This window comes from Manis javanica, chromosome 11, assembly GCF_040802235.1.
Source record: "Manis javanica isolate MJ-LG chromosome 11, MJ_LKY, whole genome shotgun sequence".
NCBI classification, from domain to species: Eukaryota; Metazoa; Chordata; class Mammalia; order Pholidota; family Manidae; genus Manis; species Manis javanica.
The window spans coordinates 114,349,259-114,369,828 of record NC_133166.1 but is presented as its reverse complement, the minus strand read 5'-3'; the positions used below and the strand labels follow the sequence as shown (position 1 = coordinate 114,369,828).

The 20,570-nt window shown below is 56.3% G+C and overlaps 1 protein-coding gene and 1 long non-coding RNA gene across 2 annotated transcripts; one reads left to right on the top strand and one right to left on the bottom strand.

Annotated features, from left to right (window-relative positions):
- Positions 1 to 4,628: 4,628 nt before the first annotated feature.
- Positions 4,629 to 9,300, top strand: LOC140844579 (uncharacterized). The gene is made up of 5 exons (XR_012123117.1): positions 4,629 to 4,736; positions 6,515 to 6,760; positions 6,918 to 7,126; positions 8,220 to 8,401; positions 9,164 to 9,300. It is a non-coding gene; the product is annotated as an uncharacterized lncRNA (long non-coding RNA).
- Positions 9,301 to 10,546: 1,246 nt separating this feature from the next.
- LOC140844578 (anthrax toxin receptor-like) lies at positions 10,547 to 20,507 on the bottom strand. The gene is made up of 12 exons (XM_073217474.1): positions 19,982 to 20,507; positions 19,838 to 19,871; positions 18,765 to 18,844; positions 18,614 to 18,682; positions 18,166 to 18,246; positions 18,017 to 18,077; positions 17,386 to 17,478; positions 16,209 to 16,278; positions 15,536 to 15,626; positions 13,786 to 14,010; positions 12,253 to 12,339; positions 10,547 to 10,772 (listed from the first exon to the last, which is right to left on the bottom strand). The coding sequence occupies exons 1-12, from the start codon at positions 20,000 to 20,002 to the stop codon at positions 10,554 to 10,556; spliced, it is 1,131 nt and encodes a 376-aa protein (XP_073073575.1). The 5' UTR covers positions 20,003 to 20,507; the 3' UTR covers positions 10,547 to 10,553.
- Between the last annotated feature and the right edge of the window lie 63 nt (positions 20,508 to 20,570).

The window sequence follows — 20,570 nt, the reverse complement described above, 5'->3', positions numbered from 1 at the left end:
CTGGGTCCTGGGAACCAGCCCCTGCCTCCTGGCAAATTGCACCTTGGGGGAGACCCACAGCCAGTACAATGGTGGAGAGAAACGCCCAGCAGGCTGCTTAGAGGGAGCAGAGGGCGCCTAACTACGACTGGGGGGCATGTGCCCAAACCAGGGGACAAGGGAGAGACCACGTGAAGGGAGGGCGGCTTTGCAGGCAGAGGGAGCAGCCTGTGCACAGCCTGAGCGAGTCTGAGGATCTAAGGAAGGCCAGGGCTGAGAGACAACTGCACACCAGCCAGGTGGTCAAGGGCGCAAAGGGCTCATTGGAACCATTCACACAAACCACATGCTCAGTTTTCAGCATCCTTTTGGCCCTCGGAGGCCTGGGTTACATCTCCTTGCATTGCATCCCACGCACACACTGCAAGCATCCTTCAGAGAGGAGAGTTCCGTTTTCTGCAAGGTTATACGAAGGGACTGCAGGCCTGAGCTCTCCCATGCACTCGCTGTGTGACCCTGGACAAGGCACTTTACCTCTCTGTGCCTTGGTTCCATTATCTGTAAAATGGGGGTTGGCCTAGTATCTCCCTCATGGTGTCTTTGTGAAAATTAAGACATTAAAGGACCTAGCAGTTTCCTGGCAGATAGGAAGGGCTTAAAAAATGGAAGATGCCATATGATGAACAATTCCATGTCCAAATGACCATCTAAGAAGGTGGAAGTAGTGAGAAATGTGTGTCTCAAAGTATAAGCCGAGGTAGTGGGGGCTATACCTGGTCAGGGTGTAGTGGGTAGAAGAGTTTTCCATCAAGAAGCAAAGCCTTTGTGTCTAGGGGGAGAAAGCCTGGCTTGGAAATCCTCCCTGGCTGGGCAATCTATTGTTTTATCCTTTGTCACCAATGAACCCTGCCGACTGTCACCAATTATCTTGCCAATGGGTTTCAGCCCCGGGCAAGTTCACTATGGTTCAATGTGACCAAAGAAATGACAGTAGAGTGTTCTTGGGGTGAAAGGGTTATACCCAACTTTATTTCCACGGTGGCAGGTCAATCGCTAATATCCATCACTCAGCGTGAGTCTGCAGGAAGCAAGCCGGTCTCTGCCTCTGGGCCTCTCTGCCCGCAGTCATCCCGCACAGCCGTCCTCTGGGCCTCTGTCCTCAGCGCTGCCACCACGCCAGTTCTCTGATCTGCTCTCCTGCACCTTGCAGCCGTGCCACCGTATCACCCAGAGCCCTAGGCAGTGCTCTTTATGTAGAGTCAGTAGCAACGTATTGCTCACACGTGTGTAGTGAGCAAGCCAGCCAGGGCCAGTTGAGGATCCTGGCCACAGGAACGTTGATTTTATCCACACACGGAAGCTGCTGTCCCTCCAGACCAGACTGCACAGACCTGGGTCAAAGCTCACGTGGGTGAGGCTTGGCCTACACCCCAAGGTCTCCTTAGGCCTGTGGGAATTCATGGTGGTAAGTAGGGGAAATATTGGCAAAAATGCTTTCTAAAAATATCCTTGCAGGGAAGGGACAGGAAGTTGTGAATTTGTAAAGAACAATGACTGCTCTTCCCACTGGTGTGGCAAATCTGTAAAGGTGAGTAGATCACAAAAAACACCCTTGCACATGCACACCTGCTACCTGGAGTTTTCTTAGGGTTGATGAAAGAATTGGAAACAGCAGGACTGCCAACTCAGCCACGAACAGCTCTAAGCTCCTTAAGACAGAAAACAGGAACTGGTGAAAATGTAAGGCCACAGAAGGTGTTGGGGGTGCAGCAGGGAGATAAAAGTGTCCCTGGGGTGAGGGGCCTGGGTCCCCACACAATGCTACCCTGGTGTGACAAGCAAGGACCGGCTTCTGGCAGGCTCGAGGAGCAGAGGCCCATTGTAGGAGACTGGTCAACCCTGCAGGGGCCTGAGGCCAGGGAGGTCTGCCTCCCCAAACAGGTGCTGTCAGCCAGGGTGACTGGGGGTGCCCAGGACCAGTCCAGAGAGAACTCAGCAGGCCCCAAGCCCCAGTGACCTGGCTGTGCTTCCTCTGAGAAGCATCCTCAGCAAGACATCAGAGCGTCTTTGGGCCACATCCAGGCCACTGGGGTTGGGAAGTCAGATCCCGGGTGGGGACGAGCCGTGCTCACTCGTGCCTGTGCGATTCGCCTGGGGCACGCCTAGTGGCTTTGTCCTCCTGACCTGCTCCACGAGGTGGCCCCCAGCCCACAGTTCAAAGAGGCCTGAGGCACCCTGGAGACAGTGGGAAGTGAGGGGCCTGCCACCTGCGGCACCTTGGCCCTCAGAGGGAAGAGGACAGGGGACAGGGTTCTCTGGGGCTTGAGGAAGAAGGAAAGGGGAGCAGGGTCCAGGGTCCACAGGGGAAGAGCAGGAGGCCCACACGGGCCTCAGCTGCAGTTCTCTGCCCGAGACAGGGCAGGGTCGGCTGTGCGGCAGCAGGGCGGCCCCCCTGCCTGCATATTCTTCACAAGATGCGCTCATGACTCACGCAGAGAGCAAGGCTGAGTCTGGGGAAAATGAAATTCATAATGAAAGACTTTAGCATGATGATAATGTAAATCTAATAATAAAGTTTATAGCAGTAATGTGTGTTTGTTGTAGAAAGTTCAAAGAAAGCAAATAAAAGAAAACAAGAACTCCACTATGCACAGCTCAAATCACTAAGCGAATATAAATATCAAATATTTAATGTGCTCTTCCAGTATTTTAATGCATTTTAAATTCGTTGAGATTTGTAAAAGTGCATATTTGCAATCCTTGTTTTCACTTCAATTGTAACACGAGCATCTTCCTGCGTTGTCATAAACTCTTCGAAAGGGTCGTTTTTAAGAGCAGCCCAATCAGCATGAGTATTCCGTGGCTGCCCATGCTGTCCCCAGTGCTGAACATCTAGGTGGTTTACAGTTTTTGCCTCAAAGACCACATTTATACATATTTGCATTCTTTTGGATTTTTTTTCTTAGGATAGTTTCCAAAGAGTAAATTAATGGACCAAAGTATGACCAGTTTGCAGGCTTTTGGTTCTCATTGCTCACCTTTGTTCTGAAAGGGCTATACGGGGCTTCTCTTCAGGTGGGACCAGGCAGAATCTGCCCTCACTGCCCATCGCCCCCGGAGGGTCAGGAAGTGACTCCAGTGCCCCCACCCCCCGCCACAACCGCCCGCGTTAGAGGCGCTGCCTTTGCTCCGGGGGCCACAGGTGCAGCTGTTGAGCAGCAAGGGCCCCATGTAACTCAGGTTCCCTAGCACCTGGGGAAGGTGGGAGCGAGAAGCAGTGTTTCTGTGGGAATAACCTAGGGACTGTGAGTAAAGACACTGAAAAAGAGAGCGGCTGGGTAGACACGGGAGATGACCCATCAATCCCCGACGGCTAGCGGCCCAACACCGTGAAGATGTGAGCGCAGAGCATCCTGAGACGGGGGCGTGACGGAGAGTCCAGCAGCTCAGTGGGCATGTGGACCTTGAGTTCCAGTCGCTGAAGCCCAGAAGCCCTTGCGGAGTCCGGTTCCTGAGCACTAACAGCGCCGAGGCCCTCAGGCCGGAGCAGGCTGCTGAGTGCCCCCGGGACCTGCCGACCTTCGTCCTCAGGAGGGCAGCCGGACTTCCCGGGCTCCCTGCAGCGAGGTGTGGCCGGCGGCCGTCCCTGTGAAGGGCGGGGCGCGCCTCCCTCCCTCTCCTCTTCCTGCCTCGAAGGCGGCTGGGATGCCTGGTGCTTGAGAAGCCATTCTGAGCCGTGTGGTGAGCCCATGTGCTCAAGACGGCAGAGCAAAAAGTGCCGCTCCTCCTGGACCGGTGGCCTCCCGAGAAACAGACAGACTTAATGAAGCCACTACAGTTTGTGGCGGTTTTCTGTCCCTCCACCTTGGCGGTGTTTGTCCACATTTGCTCCATCAGAGTTGCACAGGGTCTGTGCTGCCAGACGCCCCCCCCCCTCCCGCCTCTGCCACCTCACAGGTCGGCCCTGGTCCTGTCCCAGCCTGCCGTGGGGCCCCCAAGCAGAAGTGTGGGTGGGGCCATGCTATCCCGGGAGAGCCTGGGGTGGCCCGTTTCAAGTCCGGATCAACCCAGGCTTGCATGGGCTGCGTAGTGCTGCCCCCCGACACTAGGGGAGCTCCTAACTCCCGTGACGTCGGGGCGCCTCCCTGCCGGCCACGCCCCCACACGCAGCTCAGCGTCTCCGTGTGCCTTGCCCAGCTGAGCTCCTGCCCCGAGTCCCAGCTTCACCCCAACCTCCTCCGGGGGCAGTTACTGTCTCCCAAAGGACAGGCCCGCCCTGGGGGCCTGGAGCCGTCTGCGGCTGACCCACAGGAAGCGGTGAAGCCGCCCCTCGGTCCTGCAGCCCAGGGCCAGCCCCCCGTCCTAAGGACCCCGAGGCTGCCCTCCCCACCGGGCCCACAAAGCCTAGGCTCAGGCCGGGAGAAGGCTGGGTTCTTGGGCATCTGCCCCACCCTCGGCCCTCCCGCCGCGGTTTCTCCTCTTAGGGGATCGGCCTCGGAGGCTGATGAGGTTGGGGTCCTGGGGTCAGCAAGGAGGACTGAGGCAGCCCCCCCCAATGAACGGGAAGCGTCCCCGCAGGTGGGGGCGACGGCCTCCGGAGGCGGGAGGGGTCCCCGGAAGGCGCCAGGGAAGGGCAGGGGCGTGGCGGGAGCAGGTGGCAGGGGCGGGGAGGGAGCGGCGAGCCCCACGCGGAAGTCAGGGCGGGCGCACACCGGGCCGCCAGCCGCTGCCGACTCCGCGGGGCCGCGGCCATGCAGGTGAGTCGGCCGCGCTGCACCGGCTGCGCACCGACCCCTGCCCCCGCCGCCGCCCGCCCCGGCCACGCCGCGCACCTGCAAGGCGTCGGTGGGGGCCCCTGCATCGCACAAGGCTGAGGAGAGGGTGGCCACAGCCAGACAGAACCCAGGTCACTGGTGTCAAGGCAGGACAGGGAAGGGCAGCTGTCCTCCTGCCCAGCCAGAGACTGTGGTTCCAGGCCGGGCTGTTAGTGAGCGTGTGGGACCCAGGTGGGGAGGGCGTGTCCACCCTCGCGCGCGCCCTGAGTCTAGGCAGGTCCCCAGACCTTGCAGCTTTGCCCTGCAAACGGGGAGGGGAATGTGGCTTACTAGGTAGGGACGCCCAGGGTGGCCCATTGCATTGGGTCCTCTGCCTCCTGGGGGTTCTGCCACCGGAGGGGTGCTTATGGGTCAATGTGTATTTGGTTACAGTCACCCTGCTGGCCTTTGGTTCATCTCAATAGCTGGAGTATTTCTTGGGTCTCCCTTGGCTGGGTCTGATCTCATCGCTACTTACGAGCAGAAGCAACCTCCCTGTGGTTCTGGAAAGCCCAGTGGACCCCCTAAATGTCCACCACGTCCTTCATCTAGTCCCTGACCCAAGCTGTCCCAACCACATGCTGTCCATTCGTTATCTTCTTGTCACACTGTGCCCCATGCCAGGCCCATGGCTCAGCTCAGTACCTACCTGGGGAAGGACTAGAGGGGGAGGCCTTACCTCCTTGCCAGGTCACCCTAATTTGCCCACTCATCTAAATTAGACACAAGTTTGTGCCAATTTAGGAAAGTTCTTCCATTTTCTAGATGTTTTTGAAGCCGTTTCCCCAATTCCACGTTAAGCCTCTATGATTCCAGCTTTGCTCTCCTGACTCCTCCCGGCTTTCCTCTTCTTCGATCCCCACGCCAAGAAGGGGCAGGATTCTCGTTCCTCTTACATCCTATCCTTGACCTCATGACACTAGTTGCCACATTAGAACATCGGAGTTCCTTTCAGAAGCATTCCTTTGAGGTAGGTGTGATTATCACCATTATAGTCAGATGAGGATGTTAGACAAGAAATCGAATTACCTCCTTCTTTAGTAGAATGTTGACTCTAGATCTGGATCTTGATTATGTTAAACGGGAGCTAAGCGAATATGATTCTTCCCTTAGAGTCCAGATTTCAAGCCTATTGCATTGCTAGAAAATCCTTCTGAATTTCAGTAGATGCATAATAAATGCATAATTAGCTCTTTTCTTCTCTTTATATTCCTGCTGAAACAATCCTAACCTCCTCACAAGCAGCTTGATGCCACAACCAAAAAAGGGGGAAGTCACTTCGTTTCTGAGGGCAGAGATCAAAGGACATCAGTAGTTTCTCCATACATTACCTGTTCCAGCTCCCAGCTTCCACCCGACTTACCTACTCCAAAGTCTAGTGAATTTTTATCTAGTTCTTTGAATGTGTACATGCAGATGTGAGTCAGTGTGTGTGTCTGTTTGTGCACACATGTATCAGTGTTTATGTATATATGTGACAGTGTTGAAAAAAATCAACTCTTGAATTATTCTTCCAAAGCTGTTTTTTTTATCATGCCTCGAGTCTTTGGATTTTAACATCCCAAAGAAAAAATTTTGACTCATTTATAATTGGTGTTCTACGGTCATTCATTTCTAGAGATAATAAACCCAGAACCCCCTTTTTTTGTGATTGGCATAGGGACAGGGGTTACCAGAATATAGGATAGTAAGTTCATGTTTTTAAAATCTTGTATCTGCAGGATCCAAGGCAATGGCAATAGGGATGAAAGAGAGGACAGTGGAGGTGTGGCCCAACCAAACTGCCCCTGAGCCGCCCAGCCTGCTGTCTACCTCGCTGTCTTCCTTGAGTCATCACCCTGGTTCCCCAACCTCCAAATGCAGGAAAATGAAGCCAAGATATTTTTGAGTCGCAACCCTACGCTCAACAATATGTTTTGTACTTTCCTGTATGTGTCCTCATTTTTTCCTCAGAGCAATCCTCTGAGGTAGGTAGCAGCATTCTCATTTTTTAATGATGAAGGAGCACAGACCAAAAGAGGTTGGATACCTCATCCAAAGCTCCACAGCTAAAACACGAAAGAGGTGGAGTCCAAACCCTGCCCCCTGGGCCTGCTGACCTCACCATCCATTCCCTACGTATAGGTAAGGGCGCCTCATGAGGGCACGCACTGACACCACACGGGGCGGAGCGGAGACACTAGAGGCGGCGGCGGCAGCAGCAACATGTTTGGGACTCCGAAATCTGAGAAGTAAATTGTGACTAGTTTAGCCGATTGGGGAAAGCAGAGAAGCAATCAGATTTACATCACAGAAGCTGCAAAAGGAATCAGTGACACTAGTCACCTATGGAGGTGAGTATGGGGCTAAAAACAGAATGTTTGGTTGAAAGTCCACTTAACCCGATACCTCTCCTCTGAGAGCAAGTGTGTGACTTCCCTGCCTCGACCAGCACAGGTCTGAGAATTTATACCATGAAAAGCACCAATTATAGAGTCTCTGGTCAGGGGGACCCCAGAAGTCAAGGGTGTCATCCTGAAATAGGAAGATTAAGTGAAAGTTTAGTCTCCCACTGAATGTCAAGACTCCCAGCCGGTCCTCCCCTGGAACCCTGGTTAATCTTCTGGTAATCCTTGAACCAGAGAGCTCAGAACTCAGGCAGCCAGGCTGGAACCCTCCAGACAAGAGATGTCCAGAAAAATATGGACAAAAGGAAAAAACAAAAGAATACAGATGGGAGTTCCCAAGTAACAGCCCAGCCAGGTCGCCACAGCAGACATCACTGCCCGCCCCCCGCTAACGGCCTGGGCAGCCCCGCTTCAGTGAACTGCTGCTGACGTCTAACTGCCAGTATCTGGCTCTCTTTTGCCTGATAGTCTCTCCAAAGCCAGGGAAGGCTGCTCTGTGGGGTTCATAGCAGGCCAGAAGTGCTGGGGAATTACTACCCTCCTCCCTGGGAGCAGCTGTCAGCCGCTGACTGTGAGGATGTCACGTGCACACACACACAGTTTCCTTGTCCTTGCACACATGAACTCTGACATGTATGTTTGCCACCATTTCCCCAAAATCTCTATGCAGAGCTAAGCCTTAGACATGCTCAGTCCCTCAGTCACAGTCAGCATGGTGACCGCCTTCTCTCCCCTGATCCCTTCCCTGCTCCCCTCTGCGTGTCTCCACTGAGTGACTCCATGTGCACACATGACTCAGGGTCTCTTGGGGAACCCGAACTAAGAGGAAAAACAGGTTTTATGCCAAGATCAAGAGCTAGAATGTCATCCACTGGAGGAAAGAACACAGTGAAGCAATGACTTCAAATTTCTGAGGGAATATTTTTCCAATATAGGACTCTGTAAGCAACTAAGCAATGACTTACGTGTGAGAACGGCATACATACATTTTCAGACATGCAAGACCTCGAAGCTTTGCTTCCCATGCCCCTTTTCTCAGGAAACTTTTAGAAGCGGTTTCCTGCTCCACCAGGACAAGGAAATAAAGATGACTTGGTACGTATGAAACAGGAGATCCAACACAGGAGAGGAGGGAGCGGTCTCCCAGGAAGGCCGTGAGGGGCGTGCCGAAGCCCACAGCTGTTCAGCAGGGCTGGAGGGGAGCCGGTCCCACTGGAGCAGGTGAGGACTGAGAGAAGGGATGTCATTCAGAGTACGTGACAGGCTACTGAGTGTGTCTGCGCAAACTGGGGAATATTTGGGGGTTATAGAGTAATGAACGGTAAGCACATGCAAACAGTACACAAAAGGACATTTATTAGATCAAGGGGAACGGAGAGGTTATGCAGCGAGTCACGCCTGTGCAGTCGTAACAGCTGTATTGGACGGATGGGATGAGACAAGAGCCGATGAGGTTGGGGGAGGGGGTTTCTACAACAAGCCCCAGAGAACTGTTTGGACCTTTACACCGTGTGCATGAATAACTTTGATAACAATAAATAAAACTATGAAATTAGTAACAAAACAAACAGCTCAAGTAAAATAAAGACCGGGACCTCTAAACAGGAATGGAGGTGAAACTAGGGATCAGCGACCTGTTGTTTTTTGTGAAAGTCTCAAAAAATAATGGGATTTTTTTGTTTTTGCTTCTTCCTTAACATTTTTGATTGACGTAGAACATACATACCCAAAGTGCACATATCATAAATATACTGCTTGACTTTTTTTCACAGTGTGAGCACAACTTTGCAACTACCACTCAGATCAGGGGACAGTTACAGTATATTCTTATCAGACAGCCCCATGGACCCCCATCCAATCACTGTCCCCAAGGGTGAGACCCTCCTGACTCTGACATCATAGATTAACATCCACTATTTTGTATTTTATACAAATAAGAGCCACACAGTGTGTCATCCTTCGTGTCTGACTTCCTCCATTCAGTGTCATGTCAGTGAGACTCACCCATGGTGTGTGTGCGGTTGCAGAGTCGTGGTCCACCCGGTTTCATTCCGTGATACCCCGTAGTGAGAATACGCCACGATTCACCTGTTCTCCTGTTAATGGCGTCCGTACGGTTTCCGGTCTGGAGCCACTGCGGTGCTTCTACTGGTGCAGCTATAAACATTTTAGTGAATGTTTTTGCTCGACATTATATATGTATTTCTGTGGGATATATATACCTCAGAATGGAATTGCTTGGCCATGGGATTCATGTATGCTCAGTTTGGACATTGCCAGACAATCTTCCAAAGTGATTCACCAATTTGCATTCCCACCAACGGTGTAAAAGAGTTCCAGTTGCTCCACGTCCTGGCCAACTCTTGCTGCTGGTGATGTTTTTCATATCAGTCATTCTGGGGACATGTGGTGGTATTGCATTGTGGTTTTAGTAAACATCTCTCTGATGACTAATGAAACTGAGTACTTTTTCATCGATGTATTGGCCACTTGAATGTCATCCTTCATGAAGTGTCTCTGCAAGTTTTTTGCTCATTTTTTATTGTGTTTTCTGTCTTCTGTTGATTAGTAGAAATTCTTCATTATTTCCTTATTGGTCTTTTGTTGCCTATATGTATTGGGAATATTTTCACTCATTCTGTGGGTTAACTTTTATTTTTGAACTTACAAAATACAAAATACAAAAATAAAAGGAAGACCCAAATATGCTCTCAATAATATGGGTGAATGTAGTAACCACAGTTTTTCATGTGAAACCTTCATGAGAGTGTCTATCAATAATACCTTAATAAAAATAAAAAATAAAATAAATAAAAGGGACTTACATCAAGCCCCAGAGCAACCTGGGATGATAACTAAGGGTCTGATACTCCTCAAGTGGCAGGTAACAAATCCTACCATTTGCAGCAACATGGATGGAGCTGGAGGGTATTATGCTCAGTGAAATAAGCCAGGCGGAGAAAGACAAGTACCAAATGATTTCACTCATCTTTGGAGTCTAAGAACAAAGCAAAAACTGAAGGAGCCTAACAGCAGCAGATTCACCGAACCCAAGAATGGACAGACTAACAGTTACCAAAGGGAAAGGGTCTGTGGGGGATGGGTGGGAAGGGAGGGATAAGGGGAGAAATGGGCATTATGATTAGCACACTAATGTGGGGGGGCACGGGGAGGGCAGCACATCACAGAGAAGACAAGCAGTGGTTCCAGAGCATCTTACTATGCTGATGGTCAGTGACTGTAATGGGGTATGTGGGAGGGACTCGATAATGGGGACAATCTAGTAACCACAGTGTTGCTCATGTAAGTGTATATTAATCATACCAAAATATTAAAAAAACAATATGGGGATTTGGGTGCCGTAGAGATCGCGTCATGGGTTGAGACTTTCAGAGCTGCTTTCCAGAGCATCCAGGTTGCAGCAGGTATGAATGGCATCATTCCGCTGGCAGCGAATGGGTTGCTCACCCTGGCAACATGAGCAGATTCTGCTGAAGTGGGAGCAATGGCAGCTGGGTCGATGGTAGATCCACGTGCCGCAGGACAACGACTCACAATAGGGCATCATTAGGGGGTCGGCAGAATCACACCTCTGGGGAGAAGAGGAGAGAGAGAGAAAGTTACTGAGAGGCCACTGGAATTGGGGGCTGAAGGCTGTGGTTTCCCTCACTCCTGGGGTTGCCAGGTTCCTTGTCTTCTCAAGCCCACCCTTGTCCTGCTGGCCCGAGTTCCATGGATACACCCCTAGGTCTGCCTAGCGGCACCGTGTAGCGTGCTAACATCGGGCTTCCGAGAAACTGTCTGTCCCGCATCGAGCCTCAGAGCGCAGTCTGCCCATATCCTGTCCTGGGCGCCTCTGTCTCTGGCCGGAAGTCCACTCTCCCCTTCCTGTGTGCCTACTGCCTGGCTGGGCCCTTGGCCTCCCTGCTCAGGCCTCCTCAAGCGTCTCGTCTCCCCTGGGAACCTGGCTCTGCCTTATCCTACTCCAGGCCTCACACAATCACCCTCCCCGAGAAGCAGCTCCTGGCAGCTGCCACCTTCAGCTGTGCTTCCCCTCTGCCCGGGCCTCCAGCCCTGGGGCCCAGCTGGCTTGCTAGACTCCTCACCACCACGCCCCGCCCTTGTCAGCAGCCTGGCCTGCGTGCACGCAAAGCCTGTGACCCTGCCCTGCATGGGGCAGGCACTGTGGCAGAAAGACCCCCAGCAAGGGGCTTCTATCTCTGGCAGGTGTGTTTTGGGCTCCCCGGGGCCCCACACTTCCTGCAGGGAGAGCAGGATGGCTCTCAGCTACCCCTTGATGCTTAGGAGGACTTAATGGATCTGTCAAAACTAATGTAGAATCAGGGAGACGGGGGCAGAGCCTGACAGACACCGCAGGGCTCTTTCTTTCTCAACACCTGCAACCGGGAGCCCATCCACCCCTGTCATCTCCGGGCCTTGCGGGACGGGGTTCTCCTCACTGCATGGGGCCCAGGTTCTGGGGTGGGGGGTACTTCAGGCCCCTCCTCCAGGTGCCCGTCTCCCTTCCTCAGTGGGTTCCCGGGACCCTGCAGTCCTCTCCCTCACTCTGCTGAGGGGACGTCTGCAGGAGCAGCAGGTGACACTCTCTTTTTGGGGAGTGTTCATGGCAGGAGGAACTCGGCACAGAACTTCCCTGGCTTTTCCTGACCTGGGCGAGCTGTGCCGTCCCGTGTGTTCTCACCAATCCACCCAAGGGCCGAGGAAGCCTGAGCTTGGCTGGAGCGGACGACAAGCTCTGCCAGCACCGCGGACGGGCACCTGTCGGCAGCCACCCACATCCAGAAGCCTGGGCCCGTGATAAGGGGAGACCCGGGGGCGGGGACCAGCTGGGGGTGGGGAATATGGGCCCTCACGCCTTTTCTCTGTCCCAGGCCTCTAGGGCCCGGATGGTGTCCTTACTGTGGTGCCGGGTGATCAAAGCCCAGCACCCATAACCTCACCACCACAGAAGCCAGGCCTTCTGGGCCCGTGTCTGTGGGGCAGGAGCCGCCTGCCCCTGGCCGCCCTCGGCCCAGCCTGGGGCATCAGCACCTGTCTAGGGCCCTTCTCACCTCTGGTTCCTTCATCTTCTCTTTATCAGGATTCCTACAGCACGATCCAATGACCGAGGGGCACTTCTGGGCCAGTGCGGCTGGGCTCTAGAAGGAGAAAACAGTGTCTGCTTCTTGGCGGGCAGCTCCTGGGGTAGGGACACTGTGGCTGTTGCCCTACACCTGTCACTTCCTGGCCACTCCGCCAGTGTTTGCTGGGAGAACTCAAGGACCGAGGGGCAGCACCGTGTCCCTTAGGAGAGAGCCGCCCTAGTGCAAACCCGGCAACTCTTAGTTTGCAAATGAGGCTGCTCCCCAAAAGGGCAAGAAATTCTATCACCTCGCCTTCGTTCCCGGGGCAGCCCTCCTTAGAGAAGCCTGGCTCTGGCTCAGCCGTGCACACAGGAGGGGGCCTGCTCTGCAGCAGAGGGACAGAGCAGGGCCTTGGGTGTCCACCTGAGGGCTCGCTGCATGTGGGTCTGTGGCCGGCTGGCTCCACCTGCCTGCACTGAGCCCACCCTTCCCCGTGGGTCCCCGGGCAGACATTCAGCCTAGGATGCCTGGTGCTGCTGCAGGCGTCTAACAGGGGGTTTTCATCAGCACCCTGTATGTCTTATGAAGACAAGAGATCCTCCCCTTCCCTTCCTGCTCCTCCCCGCTTCCTCCGCACACCCTGAACCGCCCCTGTGCCCGGCCCTCAGGGAAGTCCACCCGGCACCCTGGCTTCCTGTCCTCAGGCCCCCAGTGTGCAGACCTCAGGCCTTCCGGCATCTTGCTGGGGCTGCCCCCTCACACCCCCGGGGTCCTTCCTCCCACAGTGCTCCCGCGCCTGCCCTTGGGAGCCCAGCTAGCCGGGCCTCTGCACCCGCCCTACCCGGGGCCCGCCTCTGCCCTCTGCTGTTGCCCTGGTTAGGCAGCAGAATGGCCACATGCCATGAAGGTGACATTTTTCCCCAGTACCCCAGGGACCAAGGCCCATCGAGACACCAGTCCTGGAGCTGCCATGGCAGGAATGGGGCCACTTCACTTCTGTTCCCTGCCCAGACTGGCGCCCAGCACGACCGGGTCCTGAGTAGTGACTGGGAAGGAAGGACAGGGCTCCAGAGATGGGCAGAGGCCATGTGTGTTTTTAAAGGCACAGCTGCCCCAGAGGAGAGCAATCGGGGGGCACCTGGCCCTCCCTTTGGGGCCATCGCTGCCCAGGCAGGGTCTGTGCTTTCCTCCAATCCACAGCAGAGGCCCCTCCCTGGCCTTTGTCCCTGTGGGTCCTTCAGAAGCCTGAGTCAGGGCCTGGGGTCACTTCTCCTCAGGGGTAGGGCTGCTCACAGGTCCCCTCTCTGGGCCAAGCCTGAGGCACAAAGCCCCTCAGAGGCCAGGCTGTGTGCCCAGGAATGGGAGGGCAGCTCTGAGGCTCCATGTGCGCAGGTGATGACCTCAGAATTGACGGGAACCTTCCCACAGGCGGAATCCCGGGGCAGCCAGGAGTCCCCATACTTTGGGGGGCTGGCTGGGGAGTGCCTGGGCCACAGGGCTGTGTAGTCAGGGGTCACTCACACTTTTACTGCGCCATCGCCAGATACAGCAGCAGCACAGCACCAGGAAAAAGGGCAGCGTCAGGAGGGGCACAGCCCAGTAGAGAGAGTGTAAACTGAGGAACACCCCTCTGGGAGGCCCTCCATCTGGCTGAGTATCCTCTGCGTCTTCCGGCCCACCATCTGGAAGGGCTCTTCGTTGGGCAGGCGGTGGTGTGGCACCCAGTAGGGCAGGTGGGGTCCCCTCCTGAGGAAAGCACACGTGCTAAGTCCTCGTGCACCTGGGCAGCTTCCTGTGGTGCCCGTCACTTGGCATCCCACCCCACACCTCCAAATCCACCTTTCCCCCTTACACTCAGATTGCCCCACTCTGAGAGGCCACAGCGGGACTAGGAGCCAGGGGCTGGGCCCTGAGGGCCCCTGAAGCACCCTGCGCCACAGACCCTGCTCAGAGGCTCTGACCCAGAACCCTGCCAGGGTGTCCGGCGTCCTCCGTGCTGGGCCACAGGCAGCGCCCACTGCATGCCCGGGCTGACAGCACAGGGGCCTGGGGAGGTGCCCCCCAGTGAAGGCACACAGGGGGTACAGGGGGGCTCCTGGGGCCGGGATGAAGGGGGACTACAGCATCAGGGCAGCACCCTGGGTCTATCTCCCCATAGCCTGGCCCTCCCTGGCCCCTTCCCAGAGCTGCTCAGCCCCTCTGAGCTGCACTTCCACATCCGGAGGAGCGAGTGAGGGGACACCTGTGAGGTTTAGGGTTCATAGCCCATCCTGGTACAGGGCAGGCCCGTAGGGAATGGGGGCTTCTGTCCTGTTCTTACTCATAGTCACGGAGAAGCCCACTGCATCTGTGCAGTCAGGGGCTGCAAGGCCTGAACCGGTCACCAAAGTGCGATGCTTCAGGGAAGGGGGAGAGGGACAGGGCGAGGTGGACTCCGTGCCAAGGAGGCGGGGCCGAGGAGAGGGGAGGCCAGGCCAGGGCTGGGGGGAAGCCACTGTGCTGGGAGTAGACACCGGTTGGCTCCTGAGTTCTTCTCCCAATGTGCCTGTTGAAGGGCGCTTGTCACCAGGTGGGACCCCAATGGGCAAGTGGGTCAGTTCCGTCTGCTGCCCGGAGCAGACATCCAGGGATAAGTATAAACAGACATGCCCAGGAGTGTCAGTGCTGTCGGAAGCCAGGCTTGGGGGCAGGGGCTGTACCCACAGCAGGGCCGGAGCACCAGTGCAGTGGAAATTCACCTCCACTACGCAGGGCCACAGGGGGTCCCAGCCTCCAGGGCTCCTGGGTCTGGGACCCCAGTTTTGAGGGCCTGGACTTTAGCTCCCTGCACACAGCCTCCAGCCTCCACCCCCACCTAAGCCAGACCCAGAGGGAGCTCTGAACTCCCCACCAGGAGACCCAGGCCAGGGAGGCGGCAAGGTGGAAGTCATGGGGCCCCTCTCAGCACTGTCCCAGAGTCTGCTTGGAGCTCCAAGTGCGGGGTGCCATGTGCCTTCAGGGAACCTGGGCTTGCAACAGGGCAGAGGAGCTGCACAGCCGCAGACACCTTCACAGGGGTACCCCCAGGACACTTCTGCAGCCTGAGCGGGGGCACCGCTCCCCAGGGAAAGGCTCAGGGGCTGCCGTGGCTGTGAGGTGCTGCCCAGGTGCCCAGCTGCCCAAGCGACTTGCTTGGCCTGCCCTGGACACTGTTCCTGCCTTTGGCTTCCCAGTGTGTCTCCCTGTCTGGGGATGGACAGAGTACAGTCCCAGGGGGTGGCAGCAGTCTCACCCTGGACATCGCACAGGTCCTCCTGCTGATCTCTAAATCCTTCTTGATGAAGGTGAGGCCATTATCCAGGCTGATATCGATGAGGACGGCGCTAGAACACAGAAAGGGCAGATGGTTACCTGCAGCCCAGTCGGTGACCCGCAGCCCAGACAGCACCGTGCATGCGCTTGGCTAAACCTGCTCCCGACCGTGGTCCTCGTTGTAACGGCTCTGATCAGCGGGCCTTCAGGACCCCGAGTAGGGGGCAGCACGGGGCAGGAGGGCCCACCCCAGGGGAGATGAGGCCCCCTGTGCAATGAAGGCTGAGCAGGCCGTGAGGAGCCCTGCAGGGCCCAGATGCCCTCGTGGCCACGGGCCAAGTGGCGAGGCGGGCTGTTTGGTGTCACCTCCCAAACTCTTTTCCATGACAGAGCATGCTGGCTTGGCCCTGAAAGGTGCCTGGGCCACAGGTACCGTCCCTGGGGCCCGGCACCTCCTGCATCCTGCCCTCCTTGACAGAGCCTGGGTGACAGGGGATCACAGCCCCTCAGGGGACCACCCGCATAGGTGGGTGCAGAGGAAGCCCTGAGCCCTCCCAGAACTGGTGTGAGCAGCTCCTCCAGAGGACGCATCACGCACGCTGGTCCCGCCATAGTGCCCATAACTGACCACATTCCCTGAGCTTTACGCTTACCGGCCCTGATTATTCATCTCCAGTCCTGGGCAGGTAATGGAGGTGTCTTCCACCGATACAGCCTTCATTCCTGGAAGAAAGTGACACGCAAATAATGTCAATGGACGTGTCCCCACATCCCCGACGCCCCTCCTGTGGCCCTTGGCAAGCAGAGCTCGCCCCTTGGCGGATGTCGGCTCCCGTTCTCTGCCTGCCTGGGAGCACCTGCCTCACAACAAGTGCCGTGCTGCTGACCCGACTGTCAGATCAGCTGCGACCTTCTGAACATTCTTACCCCTTTGTTGGAGCTCAGAATGAAAACTCAATGCTAAGTATGCTCAGGGGAAAGGATTGGTGTCTGGGTGGGGAAAGGCTAGGAGTAAATGGGCAAAAATACCCAAAGCGGTGCAAACTGACTTTCCCATTGGATGTGCCCAGTCCGGAGAGGAGGAGGATGGGACGGCAGCCCAGCACGCAGAGGGGCCTGGACAGGCATGAGCGACTGGAAAGGAGTTTTCAAACCAGTATTACATGCACGGGATGAATTCCCATTTAGGAGTGTCCTCTCTAATTTCTCTTAAGAGTGTCTTTCACTTCCTTGGTTAGGTTCATTTCTAGGTATTTTATTCTTTTTGATGCAGTTGTGAATGGAATTGTTTTCCTGATTTCTCTTTCTGCTAGTTCATCATTAGGGTATAGGAATGCAACAGATTTCTGTGTACTAATTCTGTATCCTGAGACTTGGCTGAATTCAGATATTAGTTCTAGTAGTTTTGGAGTGGAGCCTTTAGGGTTTTTTATGGCATCATCTTTCAATCTCAAGTGAACACACCATCCTGGCAGACCTGGCAGAGACTCAGAGCCCTGGGGCTGCGTCGACTTCCCTCCCACAGACTAATGGACTCGAGTCCTTGCCTCCCAAGGGAAGGGAGAGCCCAGGAAAGGGTGGGGGTGCATCTCTTAGGGTGCACCCCACCCCACACCCCGCCAGGGCTACAGGACAGGCTGCTCCCGGGGGTATGACGGTGCTGGGGATCGATTCAGTCCTGGGCACGAGCGGCAGGTGCCCAGGCGATCAGCCAGTGACCCCTTCCACCGTCCATGCTACTGGTTTTTGGGGTGTGCACAGTGAATGGCCAGCATGGGCCCTGATTTGCTGGGGGACAGCTGCCACCGGGGGACAGGAGGGGCTGCTTACGGATGATTTCCTTCCCAGTGCGAAACTGACAGACAACGTCATCGTTGCGAACGCCCTGCAAACCTTTTCCAATAACCTTGACGGTCTTTTTCCCTGCAAGAGTAATATCCAGACGTCTGTGTGGGGAAGCGCGGCGGTATTTCCCTCAGATCACGGCTATGGCAGGCCACCCCCACAACAGATTTCCCATGAACCTTTGGAGCGTGCAGCTGTAGCTGAACCCACATCTGGGCAACCCCCTGGCCAAATCTCCTTTCGGTCATTGATGGCGTACTCCCGGGAGCCTGGGCTGGGTGCAGCCTTAGGTGCCTCTCCCCACTTCCCATGACCCATGAAGTCCATCCATTAAAGGCCCCCAGCCTAGTTTCCTCCATAGGCGCAAACCCAGCCAGGGGTTTCTGCTCTGAAATCCCAACGTGCCCCCTCATGGGTGCAGGCACGGACCAGGCAACGGTGACATTATACACATTCACACCACACGTGCCACACACACACACACACACACACACGGTGCGCTCATACACACCACACAGACTGGAACCACATACAACACTCCCACCACACACATGGCACATTCACAAAACACACACACACACACTCCTGCGTTTACAACAGCGACCCCAGTTATTACCTCTAGTGCAGAGAGAGGAGAAGTCCAGAGACGTAATCTCTACACAAGACCTGGCTATGAGCTGCAGTAGAGAGAGAGAGGAGTGGCAGGGTCACGGGCGTGGACGGCGGGGGCGCGGCGTGCAGCCCCCTCCATGCCCCCTCACTCACGGGGTCAACGATGTCTTCCAGTCCGCTGTATCCGGTGTCCACTGCAAGCACATGACCCACTGTGCCAGCAATTTCCAGGAGCTGAAAGGGAGAGGAGACAGCCTGGGCCCACAGCCAGGGGTGATGACCCAGAGGTCCCCATCCCAGGACACAGACACGGAGGGCTACACCCCGGCACCTCCAGCAGCCCCCGCTCAGGGGAGGGAAAACACTTCCACGCTCACCTCTGCTGTGTAGGTCTTACACAACACTTGCTACTCATTCTGAACGGCCACCTTGCACATCTTTCAACTCCCTGGGCCCAGCCTCAGCGGACAGGCCCCCCCGTACTCCCCAGGGACCTCCTGGTGGGTGGAGGCCCATCGTCTGGGCGACCCTGAGAGCGCCGTCTTTGAAGCTTTCCCCTGCGAGGCTCCCAAGGGACCCCCCTTTCGCTGCTCAGAATTACCTGGTATTTCTGGGAATCTTGCACACCCACGAAATACAGAGTTGCCCCCAACTGCCTGGATTTTTCAGCCTGAGAAAGAGGAAGTGTTGGGTATAATAAATTTGGTCCAAATATGTGGACCCAAAGGCTGGTAACAATGGGCTTAACTCACTTCAACTTTTGTCTCCGCAAAGGATTCTGGTAGGAGTGGTCCACCTGTCAGCGCGATGATGAGGCTGGGGACCCTCTCTCCTGCGGGAGAGGCAGGGCGTGACTGGGTCAATGAGAGCAACGGCCACAGGCTTCCAGGACCCGAGCACTGCTCCCCACGCCTCACCCTCCTGGGGAGAGGCCACCCCGACCTGAGCACCTGCCACCCACATGCCTGGAAGGCTTTGCAGCTTATCATGCAACAAGGAGGGCCTCCAGCCCAGGACCCACTTTGCAGATGAGGAGACTGAGCCCAGCTTAGGGTTCCTCCTACAGAACTGTCACTTCTCCCAGATGGCACAACCTTAGCCCTGAAAGGCAACTCCAGCAATTTCACAGGACAAGCACCAGCCTTCCAGGAGAGCAAAAACAGGAGGGGGCACCCCTACTGTGCGCGACTCCCGCCCGGCCACGCAGGCCCGTTCCAGCTCTGGGCCTCACCCACAGCTCTCCCGCGGGCACCTGCACACCCAGGCTCAGGGCTCGAGTAAGAGGCAGGTGAGCAGTAGAACCCCTCCCAGGCTCAGTGCCTCTCCCGGGGCCACACAGCTTCCCTAGACCCTACAGCCAAGGTGAGGATGCTCCTGGGACAGGCACAGTCGCTCACACTGCGGGAGACCCAGAGCAGGAGCCTCAGCCCAAGGGCAGGAGCTGGAGGGAGAAGGAGTCAGGGCGGAGCGCCTGCTCAGCAGGGGGAAGCGCGGGCTCCCTCCTCACCCTGAGGCCCCGCCGCTCCAGGACCCTCTGGGTCTCCCCCTCTCTCCTTCCTGCAGCCCGGCTCCAGGGCCAGCGCCCCCCACTTCCTAGGAACCATGGCGTCGTCCGCGTGACCCCTGGCTGTGCTGCGGAACATCACGGGGTGGCTTTCAGCCCCACCCCTCAGAGCGGGAGGCTGCCGCTCAGAGAGGGCAAGCAGCTGGTCCCGGCGTCAGCGCCAGGACGCGGCCTGGGCAGGGCCGCCCCGGCCTCAGGAAGGCCCAGGCCTGGCTCTTTCCCGGGACTCCACCGCCAGGAAGGAGGAAGCAGCTCCCTTACCTGCAGCACGTGTTCTTTCCATCTGCTCATTCGCCTGCAGCAAAAGGAAGGAAGATGTTGGGGGGGGACAGTGAGACGACCCAGTGATGACCCTCTGCCAACCTCATAAAGCAGAGGCACATCCCAGAAATCTAGATTCCGTACCCTTTTCAATCCGTGCTGCATATTTATGGCTCCTGAAGGTATGACATTCAACAGATCGACAAGACCAGTGTTTATTTTATTTCTGAAAAGAAAAAATCAGAGCAGGTGGGAGATGGAATGAGGGGTTGCCTCTTACAAGCGGCCCCAGGCTGTCCTTGTCCGTCTGCACGAGCAGCCCTTCCGGGACGGGTGAGGGCCACGTCAAGCAGCCCTGGCCCGGCCCTCTGCCCCGTGCCTTTGGCATTGGCTGGCCTGGTTCCCACCGTCCCAGTCCCGTATCCGGTGAGTGGGGTGGGGAGGGCACGCGTCTGTCTAGCCCCATAGGTGTGGCCTGGGCTCTCTGCGCTCAGCTCTGTCTAAGCCGTGCAGAACTGGGGACCTCACCCCGGGATACACCCTGACTGCCCCCGGTGAGTATGGGGAGATGCCAAGTGTGATTCCATCACAGTGTGACTGGCAGCACGACCGCCCCCCGGGGGCCCTGGTGAGGGCACACTGTTCTCCCACCCTTAAGGCAGAGCTTGGGAAGGTCACCGTGGCCCCTCCTGTCCACGGGCCCTGGGCCCCTCCAGTGCACGGTCCTCGGGCC